Source organism: Equus asinus, chromosome 6, assembly GCF_041296235.1.
Source record: "Equus asinus isolate D_3611 breed Donkey chromosome 6, EquAss-T2T_v2, whole genome shotgun sequence".
NCBI lineage: Eukaryota > Metazoa > Chordata > Mammalia > Perissodactyla > Equidae > Equus > Equus asinus.
In genome coordinates, this window is record NC_091795.1 from 66,350,125 (window position 1) to 66,373,021 (window position 22,897).

At 41.5% G+C, this 22,897-nt stretch overlaps 1 protein-coding gene across 6 annotated transcripts in view; it reads left to right on the top strand.

Annotated features, from left to right (window-relative positions):
* THADA (THADA armadillo repeat containing) overlaps nucleotides 1-22,897 on the top strand; it is a 307,081-nt gene that overhangs the window by 195,411 nt on the left and 88,773 nt on the right. For all 6 annotated transcript variants that reach the window (XR_006529036.2, XM_044772317.2, XM_070512173.1 and 3 more), the window contains one exon: nucleotides 17,803-17,918. Coding sequence is in view for 5 of the 6 variants with exons in the window: in XM_044772317.2 (XP_044628252.2) it covers nucleotides 17,803-17,918 (116 nt within the window). In the remaining variant the exon portion in view is untranslated. The remainder of the gene's footprint in view (nucleotides 1-17,802; nucleotides 17,919-22,897) is intronic.

The following is a 22,897-nucleotide window of genomic DNA, read 5'->3' on the forward strand; positions in this document are numbered from 1 at the left end:
GTTTGACTACTCTCGATACCTCATAAAAGGGAAATCATACAATATTTGTCCTTTTGTGACTGGCTTATTTCTCTTTGCATAGTGTCCTTAAGGTTCATCCAGGTTGCAGCATGTGTCAGAATATCCTTTTTATGACTGAATAATATTCCATTGAATGTATATACCACATTCGTTTACCCATTCATCTGTCAGTGGATACTTCGGTTGCTTTCACCTTTTGGCTGTTGTGAATAATGTTGCTATGAAATGGGTGTACATATATCTCTTTGAGACCCTCCTTTCAATTCTTTTAACTATCTACCCAGAAGTGGAATTTCTGGATCATATGGTAATTCTATTTGTAATTTCCTGAGGAACTGCAATACTTTTTTCCATGGAAATGTCAGGAACCTTAATTTCTTGTTTTAGTTAGACAAAGACTCCATTGGGAACCTTGATGGTTTGTTTCTTGGCCTCATTTTCCTCCAGTATTAAGAAGTATTGTGCATAAATTTATGCTTTCTCATTTGTAATCCTCCCCTGTGTTGTGGATGCTTCCCCTTTCCACTCACCTTCATATTCAATCCTATTGAAATAGTTAAATCTCCTGTGTTTTTCACTGAAATTGTTTGGAAATATGAGGAATAAGAAGACCCATGTAGTTATGGAGGATAACTACTAATTATATGTATGCAATCCCGAATCCACCCTGGTCTCTTTCTTTGTAACTTTTTCCTGACTAAAGCTCCATGTTCGGGATCAGCCCTGTGGCGTAGTGGTTAAGTTCAGCATGCTCTGCTTTGGCGGCCTGGGTTTACCAGTTTGGATTCTGGGTATGGACCTACACCACCACCAGCCATGCTGTGGCAGCATCCCACATACAAAACAGAGGAAGATTGGCACAGATGTTAGTTAACTCAGGGCGAATCTTCCTCAGCAAAAAGAATAATAAAAAAAAATTTTTTAACTCCACATTCTTCAGAAAGTGAGTCTTTTCTTCACCCCCCTCACTTAGATCTTTCGTTAGCTGAATCCCTATGCATTTGTTTACTACACAGTAATTTTCATTTGTTGGTATTTCACTTTTGAAGTGAAATTGATTGTATTTTTTATTTAGAATTGCATAGAACCCATCTAACTTGCTAAATCTGGGCCAAGTTAAGAAATAAAAGAGAATAAAAACTATTTACAAATTGCCTATAAATATTGACTTTTTTCTCAGTGAGCCTGTGCCCTAGAGTGAACAGTGAGATGTGAATTGGAAATATCCTGTCTCTTTAGTGTCTCTGGCTGTGCTGAATACAATGCAAGGTAATTTTTACTGTATACAGTGTTCACGTTAGTCACTGGCTTTAGACCCTGCTCCCACAGAGGATGCAACTGTATTGTACTTCTGTATAATGTTGACCCCTCAAACAAATCATAAACTCCTAGGAAGTAGAGACTATCTTTCCTTGCACCCCTGTTGGACCAGGAGATGAGGCCTTCCCATCTGAGCAAATGTAAACTCTTTATTCTATCCCCTGGCCTAGCCACAAATCTGGCCCTCTGCTGATCTTCGCGTTCTTGGTAAATGGCACTACCATTCATCCAGTTTCTCCTGATCAAACCAGGGGATCACATTTTGATTCCTGTCTTTTCTTTGGCTTGGCATCTAATTCACCAGTACCGTTTTCTTCTCTGCTTTAAATCATTACACAGCTGTCCTTGTCCCAGCCACCCTCGGTTTTTGCTTAGACAACTACGTTTGCCTCTCTGCATGTACTCTTGCCTCCTTTATTCTCTTCTCTTTATAGGGCTGAAGGACCTTTTTAAAACACAGATGAGACTGACTTAATTCACTGCTTAAAGTCTTTTTGTCATTTTCCATCACACTTAAAGTAAATCCAAACTTCTTACAGTTAGTTTATCAGCACCAAAATGACCTGACCAGCCTGCCTCTCCAACCTCATCTCATGCTGCTTTCCTCCTTTCGTTCATCCCTGACCCCATGGACCTTTCTCTAGTACTTGGACCTTGTCCTGCTCCAGGGCCTTTGTACATACCGTTCACTCTGCCTGGAAGGGTCATAAGCAGGTGTTCAACAAATACTATATTTGCTGAGTGAATGAATGAGTGAGGAGTTTCCTAAGGACATGGACTATACTAAGTATCGCCTCCCAAAAGTAGATATAATACATGATATCAGCATATAGCTTAGAATGCCTAGTGCAGTTGTTCCCAACTTGGGGCCATTTTCCCCCACAGGAGACATTTGGCGATGTCTGAAGATATTATTGCTTGTCGTAACTGGCAGTGTGCTGTTAGCATCTAGTGAGTAGAGGCCAGGGATGCTGGTAAGCGTCTTATAATGCACAGGACAGGACCCACCACAAGAAAATATCTGTCCCCAAATGTCAATAGTGCTGAAGGTGAAAGACCTTGCGTTAGACTAACACATTTGAGTTATGAGAAGTCAGTTCTGGTAGCTCTGCTGAGCCTTCAATTCTATCACATTACATAAAAAGCCTATTTAAATAATACTAGGAAAGTGAATCCCCTTGATTAAAGACTACTCTCCCATCCTCAGACACAGTGTATTATTTCCATAAGAATAAATGCCCCTAGTCCACAAATTTATGAACCAGGATTCCCCTGTTGGTGAGTATCTGGCTTGCTTCCTCATAATGCTAAGATAAGCCTAGCCTGTCCATTTGTTCTTCCAATGATAACTTGACCACTTATCTCCAAAGTTGAAGGCATCCTTCTGGATCAGGTGAGAAATCTCCCTCTTCCTCATCTGTCACTTCAAAGATTCCTTTTTTTTTCTTTTTATTAAGATTATGATGGTTTACAACCTTGTGAAATCATTTCAAAGATTTCTGAGTAAACTCCTTTTTTATGACAGCTAAGATTCTGCCTGTTATGGATTCATGATTCATTCTATTAGGAGTTCACTATTAATTTCAAGAAGATTGGGACTAACTACTATATTGCCTTTTTTTAAAAATCAAGAATCTATGGAATTTTAAATACATGTACACATTGATACACCTTCAAATGAGACTACAGTGTCAGACCATAAGGCTTGGCTGTATAAATATCCAGATATCTCCATTTCGTGAGACTAATAGACACAGGAAAGACTCTTTGCTTCCTTTGAATAAAATGAAATCAGACTCGCCAGATTCACCCAGGAAAGGACCTGGGTGGAAGCTAAAGTATTCGTTAAAGTATTATCTGACTTGGGTCACTCAGGAAATACTTGTGAAAATGAGAATGTGCTTACTTAGCTTATTTTAAAGTGTTTGCCTCGCTGAGGCAGGACGAAGGAGCTGGAAATTGTACCTCTGGATGTGAATTTATGGAGCATGCTCTGTTGGAAAGAGTATGAAGGATAAACCTCTTGAGGGTCATAATTAATAGAGCTAATATCTTCAAGGGTCAACAAATTATTCTTCTGAGACATGGAATGGGACAACTTACTCTTAGATGTAAATCACAAATGCAGGAAATTTAGCTTATGACAAAAAGGGCAAACATGATAACAAGTACTATACTTATACTTCTCAAAGCACCTAAGGGATAATCCCTAATTGATCCTTGCTGTACACTTGGTCATTGTTATGAGCTGTAGTAAGGTGATTAATCGGAAAGCATAGTTTCTGGGAAAATCATCAGAGACTACTAAGTATTGCTCAGGAGCAGTACTGCAACAGGCAGAAGTCCAGTGGCCAAGCAAAAACAGCTGCCAGAAAAAGAACATAAGCAGGTACCACAGAGGAGTAAGAAAGCTACTTAATAACGCAAGGCCAGGAGAACATAGATGCCCTAGACGGATGGAGAGGGGTGAGGTGACTGTCCTTTCTACCTCAACATCAAGAGATGCCTAAAGGGCACAGCAAAATTAAAATCGCACATGGCACATGCCATTCATTAATAAAGATGACTGATTTATTAAAGAGTAGTTGCAACCCAGCTATCCCACTACTGGGTATCTATCCAAAGAGCTTGAAGTCAGCAATTCCAAAAGTCCTGTGCACCCCAATGTTCATTGCAGCATTATTTACAATAGCCAAGACGTGGAGGCAACCTAAGTGCCCAGCAACAGACGAATGGATAAAGAAGATGTAGTACATATACACAATGGAATACTACTCAGCCATAAAAAAGGACAAAATCATCCCATTTGCAACAACATGGATGGAGCTCGAGGGAATTAAGTGAAATAAGCCAGATAGAGAAGGACAATCTCTGTATGACTCCACTCATATGAGGAATTTAAAAATGTAGACAAAGAACAGATTAGTGGCTACCAGGGGAAAAGGGGGGGGTGGGGGTGGGCACAAAGGGTGAAGGAGTGCACCTACAACACGACTGACAAACAATAATGTACAACTGAAATTTCACAAGATTGTAACTCATCATTAACTCAATAAAAATTTAAAAAATAAAATAAATAAATAAATCCAAAAAAAAAACAGAGTAGTTGCAAACTACTTTTCCCATCACTTATCTTTTAGACTTCACAATACCCTCACGAGATGAGTTGTATTATTAGCTCCATTTTATAGATGAGGAAATTAAGGCTCAGAGAGGTTAAATAATTTTCCCAAGGTTACCAGCTAGGTCTTGACTGCAAAGCCTATGCTGTTACGGTAGTCCAGAGTTTCTCTACCTCAGCACTATTGACATTTTGGCTGGATAACTCTTTGTTGTGATGGTTGTCCTATGTGTTATAGGATGTTTAGCAGCATCTCTGGCCTCTACCCACTAGTTGCCAATAGCACTCCCTTTCACTTGAGACAACCAAAAACATTTCTAGACCTTGCCAAATGTCTCCTGCTGGTAAAATCATCCTGGTTTTAGAACCACTGGTCTAAAGACTAAAGTTTCTCACAATAAATCTAGTGGGCACCAAGAGGAATATCCTGTTTCCCGTTGTAGTCAGTCCCAGTGTTTGGCTGGGAGGGCTTGTTTATGGGGAAGAATCCGTAACAACTTCTCTTAGACTTTCCTAAACCTGATCCTGATAGCCTTCCAGCAATATAGTGAAAGGGGACAGGCCAAATGGATTACGGATGGTTACTCAGAGTCATTCTTTTGTTCAGCCATTTATTCAACAAATAAACTTAACAGTTCCTGGGAGAATGGTTTCGTAGAGGCACCGTGTTTGAGCTGAGGTAGGTGTAGCGGGAAGATGATGAGTTTCCTCGAGATGAGCTTGGGGGATGATGACTCCATGTAGATAACATGACATGTTAGAAGGCTAGGAATAGCAGGCTGGTGGCCCGTGCCACAGACAGTCTCCACCCTCAAGGACTTGCACTCACTGGCCATCTTTCTTTGTAAGCTAACCCATTTGCAAGCAGTCTTGGTGTTTACTTTCACTACTGAGTTAACTATTGCCTTGAAAGTACTGTTTATCTCAGCCCACATAGTAATTGCCTTAAATTTAAAATCAAATCAACAAACTTTTGCATTCCAGTAAGGCTCTGTAGGAGATAAAACGACATGGTTTACATAAAAAGATAAATAGCAATCAAGACAACATATCTAAGGTGCCAAATGAGAGGTTCAGATAATAAATACTATGGGATGAGAGGATGGAGAGATTGCCATAACCTAGAATTGTCAGGGAGAACTTCACAGAGGGGGCTGATGAGCTGAGCCTTAATGGATAAGTAGAAATAATAAGAAATCTTTGTGATAGACTGGGGATCACACCTTGATTAATTCACACTATCCCATGTAAAAAAGTACCTTTTAGGTGATTGTTTTAATGCCATCTGGTCTCATTATTTTGGAATATGTCTGATAACAGAAATAAAATCCGGTTAGAAGCTCATCCATGATGATTGTCCAGAGTGCATTGTCAGCTCAGCCAGGAAAACTCATAAGCAAAAAGGGTTTTTTGATTACTCTCGGGGAGCAGAGGAGGTTCATAAGGAATGGTTTCACTGACCTTCTGCTTTGGTTAGACCTCACAGAATCACCTTTCTCTGAACAAAGGTAGGAAACTGGGCTCAAGATTTGGAGAGACCTTACTGCAGCCTGCCTCTGTGACTTTGGACATTACACCTACTCAGCAGCATTGTGGGAGGCACAGTTATCAGTAAGGGCTGCAGAGGCTTCTCCGTCTTACGCTACTTGCCTGGTTTATTCCACAAATCCCAGCCATCCCGTAGACTTTTATAATTCTGCATAAAATGGATGCAACAGATGTTCTTGGACCTCGCTGCTGGAGATGTTGAATGGCAAATGAACAAACAAACTGGGGGAGGGGAGGAGGCAGAACCACCCAAATCTCCATTCCTAGGGGCTTAGAGGAATCATTTTTTTCCTTCCTCCATGTGAAAATATAAATAGTTGCTTTATAAATAGTTGTCACGTTTTTACTTATAAAGATCCACAGTCTTTTCCTTTTGTTTACTTTGATGACCTTTGAAATAAGCTGCAACCCAAGGAGTCAAAAAAAATTTTTCCATCTTCGTTTTTCAGAAAGAGGAGTCTGTTACCACAGGCTCCTGTGTTACCACGGGAGCAGACTCCGAGGGCAGCTCCAGCCCAGGCCCAGGTTTGTGGGGCATTTTGTCCCAAACCCCCTCACTGGGCATCTCGGAGTAATGTGTTACCAGCCTGAAGACCAGATGCTGAAAGGCAAACGTTTTCTGTGGGTCAAACTTTTTGTAAGGCAAATTTTACAGCTGCTCTAAAATCGGGGAAATGTAAATTAATATAATACCTTTGCACTTCCTTTGGTCTTGTTTGCTGAAGAGACAACACTGGAGATGTTACTGCAGCTCTCAAGAATGCTGTTACCGACCTCCCTGTGGCCAGCCTTCTCTGTCCTCCGCAGGTCTCTCCTCTGACCTACTCTTCCACCTGCGTTGGTTGCAGATCTGAAAAGTCAAAGTAGGAGACGGGCAGATCCTTGGAAAAGTCGTAACTTCTTCTCTTTCATGCTTTGCAAAGTTCCTTTCCTTTGATTTCTGTTTCTTGGTGAAAAATACCACACTGCCACCTGTCCCAATAATGAGCATGTGATAATTTTCATACTGAGTGTGGAATTAGGGGATACATGATAAAAAGAACATTATTTAGCTTTTATCGATAAAAATGGGATCATACTATTTTTGCAGCTTGCTTTTTCACTTAGTGTGTCTTGGAGTTATTTTCATTTCAGTCCATATAAATGTACAGCATTCTTTTTAGTGGCTGTGAAGCTTGCCTATAAATGATAGGATACTTGTAGGAATATCTCGTAATTTTAACTGATCCTGTGTTGGTTGTGTCTGAATTTTCCTGTTACAGTCAGTGCTGCTGAAGATCATCCTTGGGCATCTATATCTTTGCCCATACCTGTAAGTGTTTCTGTGAAATAAATTCCTAGAAGTGGGTCTGGGAAGATTGAAGAAATTGCATGTTTTCCATTTTGATAGCAGCTGTCAGACTTCCACGTTGCTGCTTTTTCCAAGTCCAGGTGATAATATTTGCATAGAATACATTGTATGTGCAACAACAGGGCCCTGCTGGTTAGCCCCAAAAAGAATTGTGACAATTTATACTGCCACCAGTGATGAATGAGATTGTCTGTTTCCTTACCTAGTTATTAGTTGGGTCTTATCCTTTTTTGAAAAAAATTCTGTGCAAATCAGTGTTTCTTTTTTTAAAACTCATTGTTTAATTACACTTCCTTAAACATTAATGAAATTAAACATTTCTTTATATGTTTATTGGCTATTTGTATTTCATCTGTGAATCCCTTGTTTATATTCTTTGCTAAATATTTGCAGTTCCCAAAGTGTGTGCCAAAGTGCTGTGGGATATTTTAAATTTGGGAGGAAAGCACAATAACACTTGCCATCTGTGAGATATTATGTGAACTACTAGCTTGAAGTAATTTACGGTTATCAACATTAGCTCACACTACATTCCTTTTGATAATGCTATATATCTTTGCAAAGTTGAGTATTCGATAATTGCTGTGGTAAAAAGCAAGTACCATGAGAAAATCAATGTGGAATTAGGAATGAGCATGATGGAGTCCAGTGGTTCCAAGGCTTGGGAAGTCATGAAGCATCCAACAGGCACACATGTCCCATTAGTAGGTAATTGTGGTCATTAAAGAATGAAATAAAAATATTCTTTCTTTCAACTTATATGTATTATTTTTTTAAACAGTTCTGAAGTTGTTAGGGCATAAATACTTATTAGGTTGTTTGGTCCTAACTACTTAATAAATGGAACTCTTAGGTATTTCTTTTGGCCTGGAGGCACCATGAAAAAATTATTGAGGTGCTGAGGGTGCTATGAATGGAGAAAATTTATAACTCCCTGCCACATTTCATTCATTCAGTTACCTTCGTTTTTGTTACTGATTTGCAAAGCTTTGTTCCTTAGGGGAATTAGCAAATATTTTACCCCTGGTTTGCCTTTACTTTTGAATATTCCTAGTAGTTTTTGCTATACAAAAGTTTTCAGTTTTTATGTTGACATATTTATACATCTTTTTCTTTTACATTCATGGCTTTGTGTTCATTCTTAGAACGCCTATTTCTACCTGAAAATTATAAGACATCTTCTAGCATTTTCATAGTTTGTTTCCATGTGAGGCTTTGGATAGGGACCCGACTGTATTATTTCCCAAAGAACCAGTTGATTGTCTTAATACCATTTATTGAATAAATCAATCTTTTTGCTACTGTTTAAATGGCACTTTTGTCATCTCAATTTCTAGTGAGTTTATTTCTAGACCCTCTATGCCCTATTTCTATTATAGCACTTTTTGTTTTCTACCTTGAATTTTAGTTATTTATATACATAGATTATTTTCTGTACTAGATCATGAACTCTTTTTATATTAATTTCGTCTCTATGTCCTATAGCTGTTTTCTCTTTCCCTTCTCTCCCTCTCAGAATATTTTTTTCACTTTTATTATAGAAAAGTTTAAATATATACAAATGCAGACAGAATAATATAATGAGTCCCCATGCACCCATCACTCAGCTTCAACAATTACTGATTCATGGCTCATTTTGTTTCATTTATGCCACCACCAACTTCCCTGCTTCTGTGTTGCTTTCGAGTTAACTGTCTTGACTGAACACATTATGTTACTTTTCGTTAGTAAGTTTTGCTACATCAGAGTTCCTTGTTGAGCGCAGTATTGTCTTTAAGGAAACACAATAGCTGAAGATCCAGATGTACAGAAAAATAAGTTATCAAGTATAACAAAAGTTCTCCAGAAGAATTTAAACTGTAATTTATTTTACAAATAAATAATGTTTAATTTTTAAAAATTTATACATAGCTTTTCAGAAATGTGTCTGTCTTCTAAAGTTAGGAACTCTTTAGTTAGAACAGATATTATATCAGTAATAATACTATATTAGTATCCTGTTAATTCTTTACATATAAGCCTTTGTTTATATGTTGGATTAAGACTACCTTTGACATCATTTTTCTAAACCTCACCCTTACCCAACAGCTGGAGGCCCTTGACGCTTCTGGGTGACAAGAGCTTCTAATAGTATTGTGAAATTTGGAGCATCAGGCCAGAGATGATCCAAGACAAATGTATACTCACTCTCTTTTTGATACTATGTATTTCCCCCAATCCTTTTGTACGAGGAGAGTTTAAAGAGATGACTTTTAGCACCCCAGCTGCTGCTGCCAATATAGGTTCTGCTCCTGCTACCCCTGGCAAGGGGGCATGGTAGAATTCCAAATCAGTAAGTGCTCTATTGAGCCACTCTCTCTGCCAGACAAAGCTACATATTCTTGGGGCCCAGGGGCTATAAAAGCCAGGACACAGTCCTTTGCTTCGATGAGCTATACTCCAGGAAAGGAAACTGGAGACTGATAACCATGACAGCAGGATTGAAAACGTAAAAAAGAAAATCCAATGAGCTATTGGGCAGTGAGTAGGAAAAAGAGTAAGTCTGGGGCGGGCGTTGGCAGGGGCGGTTGATGGAAGCTGGGGAAGGTTTGATGGAGGAGGTGGTGTTTAGGCCAGGCCTTCCGGTGTGAGGGGAGTTTCATTGGCAGAATTGGAGAGGGTGAGGGGAGAAATGGGAGGAACATCGTGGACAGAAAAGCATTCGTAAGTTGTCAGGAATGGGAAATTGTCCTGTGTGGCTACAGAATAGGTACCTGAAGTGGAGGAAATAGGGGGTGAAACTGGAAAGTTAGGTCAAGGCTTCAGTGCCCAGCAAATTTTTTAGGAGGTTGGAAATCATTGAAGGATTTTGAACTTGAGAATGATATGATCAGGGCTTGGCTTTAAGAAAGTTTCTCTGCAGCCATGTGTGAAATAAGTTTTGGAGGCAGAGACCAGTCAGTAAAGTTGTTTTCATCATCTAGGTGTATTCTTAAACTAGAACAGCAGGAGTGTTAACAGAAAGGAGGGAATACATTTGAGACAAATAGAGGATTTCCAGGCCCCTACAGACTTTGTGTTTTTGTACATTTTAGTCCTTAAAGATATTCGTGGCCTATTTCCTGTGATTCTCTTCCCCAAGCCAGAGTGAGCTGGGAAGTAATTACGCTTGATAATTAGCATCCTTTTCCTGGCAACAACAACACAAAACAGCCAAGTGTCACCTTTTGGGAACTTACCAAGACCTTCCTGAGGATGTGTTCTCATCTGATAAATAGGTTGAGGTTTAGGGGAGTAACCACTTAAAATGCTTCCTGGCCTGCCCTCTAGCATAGCGTCAGATTGGTGGGTAACTGTGGGTGGCACAGGCCCACTAAGCCCTTTCTTATAAGGATGACCAGGTTGAGTAGCTTAAGTCTCCCAGGATCATGCCTCCAGTCCACACCGACCCTCCAAGCCTGGTTACAGCTGGGCTGTCAATAAAACAGAATAATATGTTGAGCTCTCTGCGCAGATGACATAGGCAGGTACATATACCCAACAAGCACCATGTCCTGCACCATGGAAATCAGAGGCGGGCGACATTCCTGAGAAGCCTGTGTTCTAGTTGGGGATAAGATTAATATGCCTGAAGCAGAAAACAATTACATCCTAAACCACATTGTAATGATTAGACACGACATGTAAGTTCGAGAACTCTTCTCTTGCTTTCCCATCTCCCTCCCTCCCCGCCAGACACGATCTACCTTTTAAATAATTTTTGCTGTATCCCTTTCCCAGCTCTTATATGATTAGGCATGTTTCTGTGAATTAGAAAGTTTAGATTCCTCCCTCAGCCATTCCCCTTCTCACACCGCCCCCCTTCAGTCTGACTTAAAGCCATAAAATACTTCTGCCTGCCTGCCTTTAGTTCTGTTTGTGTGAATTAAGTCGACAGGATAAATATTCACATTCCCAGCTACAGGCTGAAACAATGTTTGCCTGTTCTGCCCAGTGAATCGAGAAAAAAGGGGGCCTGACATCATCCTATACTGTACATTCCCGGCATAGATCATTTATTTAAGTCCCTGAAAAAATACAGATGTTTTACCAGCCGAAATAAAATCCTGTGTAAACACTGAGCTTGGAAAAATGTGGCTCTGACTTAGCTGTGGGTGTTGGAGCAACACGGGAAGAAGGCGAGGCAGAGTGGCAGAGAGAGAAATTTTATACTTGGCTGAATGGGCTAGGGGCAGAAGTGTTCACCCCCCATCTGCATGCTGCACAAGAAGAATAGAATTGGGTTTTAAGAAAATGTAGTCGCAAAAGGGGGTAGATATGTTGATGTTCACAGGTTGGGATTGTTAATAATTGCGATACGTTTACCCGCTTTATATCTGACCCCTGAAATGAACATCTCTTTTCTCAGTGGAGTTGTCCTTTTCGATGGCCTGCCTAACCTGGTCCTGTTATTGCTGGATCCTGCTCGTTGCTGGAGCTCAGCTGCTGTTGATTTTATAAGGGGGAAAATTGCCTGGAAGCCATGCTTGGTGAAGAGGAAAACCCATCTCAGCATTGCATTCCCAAACAACCATCTATCATCTTGATCTTGTCTAACACAAGTCATTATTTTAGTCCAGCAGCATAAACCAGACGTATTTTACTGGTGCAGGGCAAGTTTTTTCGGGGATCTGCCTCATGACTCTTTTCAGGCCTGTGGCACTTATTCAAAGAGCATTACATTTGCTCTGTGGAGTCGCTTTTAAGATTCAAAGCTGCCAAAATGGACCTCATGCTTTACACAGAAGCTTGGGGGTTCCCCCGAATCTCCCTGTGTTTAGAGTGGGGATGGGTTGGGCAGAGGGTAAGCTGCTTGCAGGTTCTCCAGACTTTTCTTAGGTCATCCTGGGGTTTCAATAAGACTTACATCTCAGGGGCAAGAAATCTCGCCCACTCTCAGCTGCTTCCTGAGCACCCCTTCCTCAGGGCAGAGCGTGACCACCATAGCTTGGCCATCCCATGCCTGTGATAGTCATGGGTGATGCTCTTGGTTTCCACTTGGTGGTTTTGTGTGTGCTTTCTGTCTCTTTCTGACTGGATCACAGCTATTTTAAGTCAACAAAGCTTTCTCCTGTTTCTTTTGTTGAAGACACCTCTAAATCCACTCTAACCTTTCTCCAAGGGGCCTACTGCAGCAACAGGTAACCAGCTGTCCCAGTTTGGCCCAGTGTGATTATTCATAGAGCTCCTTTTCACTCTCCAAAGAATTCTGGTTTGCAAGATAAATTACCCTCACCAGAGCAGTCATCACATGAACATTCCTAACCAGACTCATTAAATCCCCCTCCCTCATTCCCAAACCTGCCACATATTTTCTTGCAACTCGTCTTGAGGATGGCTGTACATCACCTGGGTTAAGAGTCTCTTTCCTGACCCTCAACTCCATGTCTAAAGCAGTTGCCAAGTCCTGCTGCTTCCGCCTTCGAAACGTCTCTCAAGTATATCCTTTCTTCTCCATCCCATGGCTGCTGTCATTTAGATTGGGGTGGTGTGTGGGTGTCACAAAGTCAGTCCTGCATGGGGCAGGCAGGTAAGTGAGTGAGGGGTGATGGGTATAAACACGGACCGTCTCGGTCCATGATTTGTTTTCAAACTTTTGATAGAGATTTGGGTTCAGTAAATATTTCATTTTCCTCTTGATTCTCTGTAAGTTTTTTTTAAAAAGCACAAGAGCAGTAATAAATGACATTGACACTCCACTTTAGTGAGTGATAGGCAGAGGTGGGGACGCTGGTGACCCAGAGCGTGCACGTCTCATCTAAAGGACCAGCCCCAGCCAGGTGACTGTTGCCCTGCAGGAGTGTGGGCCCACGATTGCCAGATCTTCTGATTTTTCAAGAGAAGTTGGAAATCAGGTTGATTTTGATATGAAATCTCCCAATTCGTAAAAGACAGTTTAAAAATACTGTGTAGGCCAAATAAAACATCTGCAGCTAATTTTGGCCCACAGACTCTTCTTGGTTTTCAGCCTCTGGTTTCGACCCTCACCACCTCTTGTTTAGACTGGCAGTAGTCTTGGTCATCCTGCCCTTTCTAATCCAGCCTCCACACTGCCCCTGGCTTTTTCTTTCCAAATTACAGATCTGATCACATAAGAGCTCTCTCTGAAGAGGTCTTTGCTGTCTACAGAACAAAGTACACATTCCTTGATGTTGCACTTAAGATCCTTCTCTATCTGACCTGACCGCTCTCTCCAGCTGTATCTCCTGCCACCCTACACATACCCTGGCTGTGCTCTCATCACACGTAACTACTTGCTGTCCCCTGAGAAGTCCCAATATTTTCTTTTAATAGGTTTTTTAGAATGGTTTTAGATTTAGAGAAAAGCTGAGCTAGTAGTACAGAGAGTTCCCATATATTCCTCTCCTCCCCTCCCCCTCTCCCTAGTTTTCTCCTATTATTGATATCTTGCGTGAGAGTGGTCCATTTGTTACTATTAATGAACCAGTATGGACACATTATTAGTAACTCAAGTCTGTAGTTTACATTAACATTTCTCTTTTCATTGGCAATACCAATATGTTAATACCCTTTAAAAATTTTTTATAATTGTTTCCTCTGCTTGCATATTCTTCCCCCGATTTTGGCAAGACTCTTTTCAAGGCCAAATATGAATATCACTCTTTCTGCAACGGTTTCTCTGTTCATTTTTTGAATGGGGGCTGGAAGAGAGGGAGCAGACTAACATTTTTATCGGGTGCCTAGTGCATGCCAATTACTAATATTCTTTTAAATCTCTCTACGATCCTATAAGATAGATATTATTATACACTGTTGACCGTGAGGAAACAGAGGTCAAATAAGTTGCCCAAAGCCCCACAGCTGGTAACCGGGTCTACACTCATGTCCGCTTGGCTCCAGAGTCTGTGCTCCCCGCCCTCTCCCATGGGGCTGTGCTCTTACCGCTAACCTGGCCTCCCTGCCTCCCCACTGTGGTGAGACCCACTGGCATGAGGAGCACAGTGCTTTTTAGCCCTGTGTATCCTCTTCTAACACAGGGTTGGCACCTGCAGCAGCTCACCAGACCCATGGGCATGTGTCCTAAAGGCAGAGGGAATATAGGAAGAGGCATCAAATAGCGACGTTAATTCAGCAAATGCTGGTTGAATTCCTGCTATGTGCTGGGCTTGGTGGAGCAGAAGAGGAAAGTGATGGTGATGCCACCATGCAGGTTATAAATCCTGACCAAGCAGCGTCAGGGAGGCGACTGCTTCTCTGTTGATCCGTGAGCGGAAGGTAAGCGGCAGGAGAGCAGGGATTCTCTTCGTTCTCTGCTGCAGCTCCTAGGACGGTACCTGGTGGTAACAGCTGTTTAATAAAGATGTGTGGGCCGAATCTTTGAATCCTATTGCAGGTTTGGGACACGTAAAATGACATTAAACTTCTCAGAGTTCCCATGTGTGTTCAGTTAGTGGTCCTCCTCAGTTCTGGCAGCTTTCATTTTCCTGTGTTTGGTTCAGCGCGGCCCTGAATTGCAGGCTGTTTCCAAATTATCCCGGGCCCAGACTTGACCACACTGCGCCCAGAAGGTCTTCTGGACCAGAACTTCAGGAAAGGAGGAAGGAGGAGGAGTGCCTTGCCCTGCTGTCCTTTAAGAGCTGATGGACAAATGACCCTTCCTGGAAGCTGCCGGGTGCTCCTGGACCTGGCCTTAGACCATAGTTCCAGAGGCCTGGCCTCACTTTGGGACTTCACACCAAAGGATGACCTCATTTTTCTTGAAAGAATTAAACCCAACACTCTAAATGTCATGTGAGGGTAGTCATGTATTCAAATATTTTCCGTTAGTTTTCTTGAAGAATGAAATTATCTCAATCACAGTAACGTGTTTCAGACATTTGCTTACAAAACTTGCTTTCCTCCCCTCCCTGTGTGTCCTCTTCTCCCTCTCCTTCCCTGCCCCATTTTCCCTTGACTTCTCTGACCCTGTCTTTCACTTCTATTGCTCTGTCTCTCCTACGTGCTTATTGCCCCCAAGGTTCTTCTAAGTGTACCTCCCTCTCCATTTGTCCCATGTAAATAGATCGCTGTCGGTTCCCGGTGAATAACCAAGATCACAATTGTCTGGTTTGTGCCCACGGTGGCAGAATTGATGGACCTGTAGGCTGATTTTCATAAACCAGAGCTACCAAGCGTTTCAAAAACAGCCTTGTTTTTGCCAACTAAGGTGAACAAATATAGGACTAAGTTTAAATATCCATTAGGAGTTATTTTTGAAGTGATTGCTTCTAAATGAGAGGCGTTTGAAAATCTCACAGCTTTCTTTACAAGTGAATTCCAAAGTCATGTATTTGCTGGTGTCTGCTGATTAATTACGATCCTGTGACACCATGAAAAGCTCTGGTGGTTGGTTCTGTGCAGCTGTGGAGAAAAGGAAAGCAAGGCCGGGTGACTTTGCCAACTCTTTCAGGAGAGCGGGGATTCAGGCAGAGGGAGGTATTTTTTTCACTCTGGCAGTCACCACATAAGAACAGAAGCCTCAGCCAGACCCATTTCTCCAGACTTCACGACGGGTGGTTTGGGTCCCCACGGGGGTGTGGTGAAGTAGTGATATTTGATCTGTTGCTTCTGAAATAACAGATCCATTATTAGACAAAGCATTTTCAGTCTCCACATCGAGACTTGTGTGCATTCTCCTGTACAATTACTTCTGTTTAGGAAAAAAATTACATACAGTAAAGTAACCAAAATTTATTTTGATTCTCTAAACAAAAGGTGCTTAACATATATTTGTTGTTGGTAATTGCAGGTGTCTGACCCAGGAAAACCCACCAGTTCATATCCATTTAGGGTCTGATGCCTCTGGATCCCTTTTAACTGGGCCTCCTGCTTTTTCTCATCACTCCCTTCTGTGTTTAACCCTTTTTTTTTTTTTAGGATGATTAGCCCTGAGCTAACTACCGCCAATCCTCCTCTTTTTGCTGAGGAAGACTGGCCCTGAGCTAATATCCATGCCCATCTTCCTCTACTTTCTATGTGGGACGCCTAACACAGCATGGCTTTTGCCAAGTGGTGCCATGTCCGCACCCAGGATCTGAACTGGTGAACCCCAGGCCGCCGAGAAGCGGAACGTGTGAACTTAACCACTGCGTCACTGGGCCGGCCCAGCCGTGTTTGACTCTTAATTATGCTCCTCATTGATAGGAGAGAAGGAAAAGAAAAAGTTTAATCTTGTTGCTTAGAAAGAATCATCTGCAGCTCTGGTGAAGATACAAGAGGGAAAGAAAACAAACCAATTATTAAAATCCACTTTCAAAGTTCTCCATGTTTATCTGCACTTGCTTTGCTCGCCTGCCTCCTCCGCTTGGTTTAGATAAGGGGAACTGAAGAATTTCCTCCTCTTTCTGCTTGGCGCTAGCTAAGGACAAGGCGTCTCATCCACACGCGTGTTCATGTTCTTTCTCTGCCGCAGGTTTGTGCTCCTCACAAAGGCCTTGCTCATGTCATCACTGAGTATGAACCCAAGATACACAGACATGCACATGCCACACACTTGCACATGTGTCATGTGTCTGTGGAACTGTGGCCTTCCTTCTAAATATAGGCACCTAGAGGTAGAACAGGATTTTATTTCTCTTCTTAATTCTAATATATAATGTCATGTAAGAGTCTGAAAGTGCAATGTGTCTGCATTGCTGCTTCCATCTGACATCTCAGTGAAGATCTGCTAAAAAATAGAAGTAGCTCACAAACATCACTATCCAGTGTTGGCAAAGGCAAGCATCATTGTGACCTGCTTCTTTTCTCACTCCTCTTCTGATAAAACTAGACGTGTAAGCCACTCTCAGACCATTGATTTTTCCTATGTAGCAAGTCTTTAAAAGGTACATTTTTGGGCCTGGCCCTGTGGCCGAGTGGTTAAGGTTCCGTCCCCTCTGCTTCAGCAGCCCAGGTTCTCAAGCTTGGATCCCAGGTGTGGATCTGCTCCACTCACCAGCCATGCTGTGGTGGTGTCCCACATAGAAAAAAATAGAGACAGATTGGCACAGATGTTAGCTTGGGGCTAATCGTTCTCAAGCGAAAAAACAGGAGGATTGGCAATGGGTGTTAGCTCAGGGCAAATCTTCCTCAGCAAAAAAAAGGTACAAATATAGAGACGGATGTTTGCATTTCTTTGCTAAAATCTATCTTTAGGTTGTAGCTAATGAGCTCTGATGATTGTCTGATCCCAGAGCAGTCGCCTTTTTTTGGGATTGTGCACAGAGCCCAGAGCACAGGTATGGATTAAGGACATAGGTTTCTCGCCACTTGCCGTGTCCTCCAAAACCAACAGGCTTTTCTGCAGAGAGAGCAGAGCCACATTCTGCAGGTGTCTGTTTTCTTTGAGGGGAATATTTTGAGGAAACCTAAAAGGGAGGAACTGAGCATTTAGGAAAAATATATTTTCACAGCAGGATATTGCTTTTTCTCCTTTTTGGTTTAGGTCTTTCATTTGTTACAAGCCTTCTCAGACTCCAAATACAGAATGAATGCGTACTTTCAGCAGGAGCTGGCTGACGTCGCTGTTTGTACTAAAGCCAAACTCTGGCTGGCCAAGAGGTATGTTAAAACCCCTCGTGAGCAGGGAGTTATCAGGGGTTAGGAATACATTGGAGAATTGCTCTTTCTAGTTGTGGGAGTTTTAAAAGTCGTTGGCATGAGTTTTGTAAACTTATTGGAGTATTTATCTTTTTAGAACTTTGGGTTGTGGTAAAGAAAGAAAAACATTTTCTCAACAATTTTTCTAAAACTGCCATGTAGCTGAGGGGCATGTAATATGACTTTTTATCTGTCTACTAATCAGCTTGTTTTTATTAATACCTGCTATGTACCCAACCTGTGTTAGATATTATAACAATGAAAGGCAGTAATTGACTAAATTATGTAGTACAAACTCTTAGGTGCCATGACAACTCAGAAATTAGAGATGGGTGTAAGACTTGAGCAAGCACCAAGGGCCAGATAGGGTGTGAATAAGAAGATGACATGGAAGTTGCCATTTTAGGTTGGTAGGAGAGTAGCTTGAATAAGCAAGGCAAAGAAGGGTGGAAAAATATATTTGTTTAGTCCTTAGCATTGTTAGTTTATTTTAGAACTTAGAATATTTCCTATGTAAAAGATGGAGTAAGAAGAATTTCTCATTTACTACATAGGAAATCCTCTCTGTAATGCTGTGTTCAAAATCCATGTCACAGGACTCTGATGTTGGTAGGACAGTGTTACTGCAAGTGTTACTGCCTCCTGCTACGTCCTCTTTAAGTTCCAGCAGAGTGGATCCAGTGGAGGCCCACATGCCACCATATTCCATGCCATAGTGTGTTGCGTTTGATTGAGAATCAGAATATTGATTGTCTAACATAGCAGCCTCTTTTTTTATTTTTTGAAAAATGTGCTTTTGGGGCCAGCCCCATGGCCTAGTGGTTAAGTTCAGCGCACTCTGCTTTGGCAGCCTGCGTTCAGTTCCTGGGCACGGACCTATACCACTCATTAGCAGACATGCTATGGCGGTGCCCCACATGTAAAATAGAGGAAGACTAGCACAGATGTTGGCTCAGGGTGAATCTTCCTGAAGCAAAATGAGGAAGATTGGCAACGAATGTTTGCTCAGGGCAAATCTTCCTCAGCAAAAATAAATAAATAAAATGTGCTTTTGTTTACTTTTGTTGGGCTTCCCATCTTATATGGTAAGGCAAGCCGTGGGCAGTATGAGGCCTGCAAATCACTATAATTCAACAAAGTACTGTTGAGCACAGGCTGCACACTAGCCTTCATGTTAGAAGATGTAGGAATGCAAAGATACAGAAGAACTAGTCCTGGTTTCAAGGAGTTCACATCCAGGAGGTGAGAAAGATATGTAAGTAAATAATTTTCATCCAATATGGTAAGTGTAATAATACATGTATGCAGTAGGTACAGGAGTAGCCCAGAGGAAGGGCAGGAGAGGGCTGGCATTGAACCAGCCTTCAAGAGATGAGTAGGGTGGCCAGGGCAAGGAGGGGCATTCTAGGCTCAGGTAGTGTCATAGGCAAAGATGTGGTGGTATAGCATGGTGAATATGGAGAACTCTAAAGATGTTAGCTCTTCTGGAACCTAAAGTATAAGGTACGTGTAGCAGAGAACGAGGCCGAGGAAACACGTGAGGGCCACACAGTAAACGCTCCTGAAGGAAATGATACGCGAGAGTCCATGTTTGTCTAAGCACCTATAGCTTTGGACAGGGGCATTGATGGGGAAATTTTCTAGTGTCTGATGCCAGTAAAGTGATGGTTGACCTCTCAGTTTTAGTCCAATTTTCGTTTTTTCTCTTTTATTTAGAGAGAAGGAGTTGATTGACCATAAATTGCTTCCCTAAGCCTAGTATCATTTGCCTTCTTTCTAGCTATTAGACAGCTTCCCCAAAATTTCTTTTTTGGGAGAACAGGGAATTGTGACCACATTTGTGTGCTCATCTGTTTACCAATTAGTAGGCCAGGTCCTTTTAGCTATTATTTCTAGAGATCAGGAATTCAGGGCTCTCCAGAAACCATCCTGTTGAAACCCCTGCTTCCAGCCAGACGGCCAAGATGGAATCCTAAACCTCCTGTTCTTAAAGCGCTATAAGGAAGGAGTTTCTACCCTCTTAGCTTGCTGCCCCTGCCATAGAAATTCATCCTCCACTGGCTTCCTGAGTCCGTTCCTTCTTGTTGGATGGGAAGAAAGAAGTTGATGGAGTAACAGGCCAACCGTCTGAATGGACCTTCATGTTGTGCAATACCTGAAGACAGATGACAAAGCCGCCGTCAGCCTCCTCTTTAGCCAGAGAAGTCCTTCTGACCTCTTTTAATCTTCCCTGTGACCCTATTACAGTTTTCTAGTCAGGCTTTTCATCATCATCACCCTCTTTCCACTCACCTCCTCTCATTTTTCTCCGTGATTTTCCAGCCCTAGAAAACAAAGGCATGAATCACCGCAGTTCGCTGGGTTTCCACCTTCCTTGCCGAGAGTCCAGGAAAGCCACTTTTATGTTTCCAGTACAGTCAACTCTTTATTATCCAAGTGTGAACTTCACACTTCGTGGGTGGTCTGTAGATGGTTCATAACACCAGGCTTCCTCTTGGTCCTCAACACACTCTTTTACCCTGTTAATCAGGATGTGTTCAGAGCCTGAAATAAAGCTTGGGAGGAAAACACACTGCCAGAGCACAATACATTCCAACGCTATGTATCCATTTTTCTGTAGTATTCACGTCATTGACAAAATAACCTTGAGGTTCTTGAATAGGAAAGTAGAGAATTGGATATAAGTGATGCAGCTTCAGCCTGTCACACTCCTGCCCTGTCCCTGAGAGCCTTGCCCCTGGAAGTGCTAATAGCTCCTTGCTCACGTGAGCCCGTTCTGGGTCCTAGTGGGCCCTTCTCAAAGCTGACCACTGTCTTCACCAGCTCACCTGCCTTTCCCATGAAAGAGGTTATGATGCCCAGTATGCCAAATTCACTCTGAAGAGGCTTCTTTATGTCCCTAGCAATTTACATTTGAAAGAAGAATAAATTTTCCTTTAGGCCTACTAGGATTTTCTGTATCTTTTGAGTATAAACTATGAAACATTAACGTTATTGGGAAAAAAAACGTTGGTTTAAATTTTAGCACCAACACCTTTTTTCTTCTACAGTTTATTTGCTCATTAGTCTGAGTTCTTTCAGTCCAATAAGTACAAAAACATTAGTGAGGGTGTCATTTATTTGTCCTTTTATTCCCAAAGAAGGTTTTTTTTTAAAAAAAGTTCATTGGAGCCATTGGATAACCAATTTAGTTTCTAAAATTTTGACCCTGAAATTGAGGGCACATAAAATAAAGGCTTTTGTCATATATTTATGCTTTGACTTTGCAGGATTAATAGGGATTTATATGAGGCGGTTAAGCAATAGCCATGGAGTTGTTGGGGAATTTCTGGTGATGAATGGCCAGCTGGCAACACAGCCTGAGAAGAGGCCTGGGCTTCTGCTCTTACAGGCCGCTTTTCATTCCAAGATGTCAAAGTCTTTATGGAAATCAGCTCGTTAATCCTTCCAGTCCCTTCCTTCCCCTTTTTCCTCCATCTCTCCCTCCTCAATCCAGTTTACTGTCTGTCTCTTGGTGAGAAAGCAGTTTACCAACTACTGAAGGAAAACTAAGCTGACTCAGGCCAGAAACCGAGTGAGAAGAGGGGTCAGCTGCTGGCCTGGAGAGGCTGGCTGTGGGCGCCAGGAAAGGGCAATCAGCACCGTCCCCACTCGGGGCCCCATCTGCCATCCTTGATATTTGCAGATTCCAGCTCTGCTGTCCCGGCTGGATCACAGGCCCTGCCTAAATAGGAAGGAGTTTTTAAAAGCCCTGTCAAGTAGGACTAAGGGGAGAAAAGGTTTATTTACTTTGAGAGTTGGAATTATTATTATATTGGGCTTAAAATTTTTCAGAAATCAATTTGGTTATCTAGTGTTTCCTTTGGTTATAAAAGGAAAAAAGTGTGTGTGTGTGTGTGTGTGTGTTTTCCTTTTAGTAAATGTGGTGAAATAAATGGAGTATCAGACTAAGTGCCATGGGTGATGTTATGACCAGGAAGAAAAATGTGTCCTACTGAGTTCTTTTCACTTTATTTTCTTGATTGTCAGTGTAGTGTATGCTTGTCATAGAAAATGAGTCAAGTATAAAATTGGAAAAGAAGAGAATATAAGTCTACTCTTACCAACATCCAGTGGAAACCACTATTATTGGTTAACAGTTTTATGCATGTAGTGACTTCATCATTTCTCCTATACTTTTTTTTTAACGTAGTTGAGGTTATACTATATATATATGTAAAGTGATAGCTAGCTTTTCACTTAACAGTATCATGAAAGCAATTGTTGTTATTATTAGAAACTCTTTATGGTATAGCCACTACGGAAAATACTATGGTGTTTCCTCAAAAAATTAAAAATAGAATTACCATATGCTCCAGCAATTCCACTTCCAGTATACACCCAAACGAATTGAAAACAGAGTCTTGAAGAGATATTTGTACATTCATGTTCATAGCTGCATTATTCACCATAGCCACAAGGTAGGAGTAACCCAGGTGTCTGCTGATGGATGAATAGATGATCAAAATGTGGTGTATATGGACAATGGAATATTATTCAGCCTTCAAAAGAAAGCAAATTCTAACACATGCCACAACCTGGGTGAACTTCCAGGACATTATGCTAAGTGAAATAAGCCAGTCACAAAAAGACAAACACTATATGATTCCACTTATAGGAGGTACCTAGAGTGGTCATACTCATAGAAACAGCAATAGAAGGGTGGTTGCCAGGGGCTAGAGGATGGGGAATGGGGAGTTAATATTTAATGGATATAGACTTTTAGTTTTACAAGATGAAAAGAGTTCTAGAGATTAGATGTACAACAGTGTGAATGTGCTTAACACTACTGAACTATAGACTTAAAATAGTTAAGATGGTAAATTTTATATTATGTATATTTTATCACAATTAAAAAAATAATTTATTTAATGACAAACATTAAAAAAACTCTTTAGGGC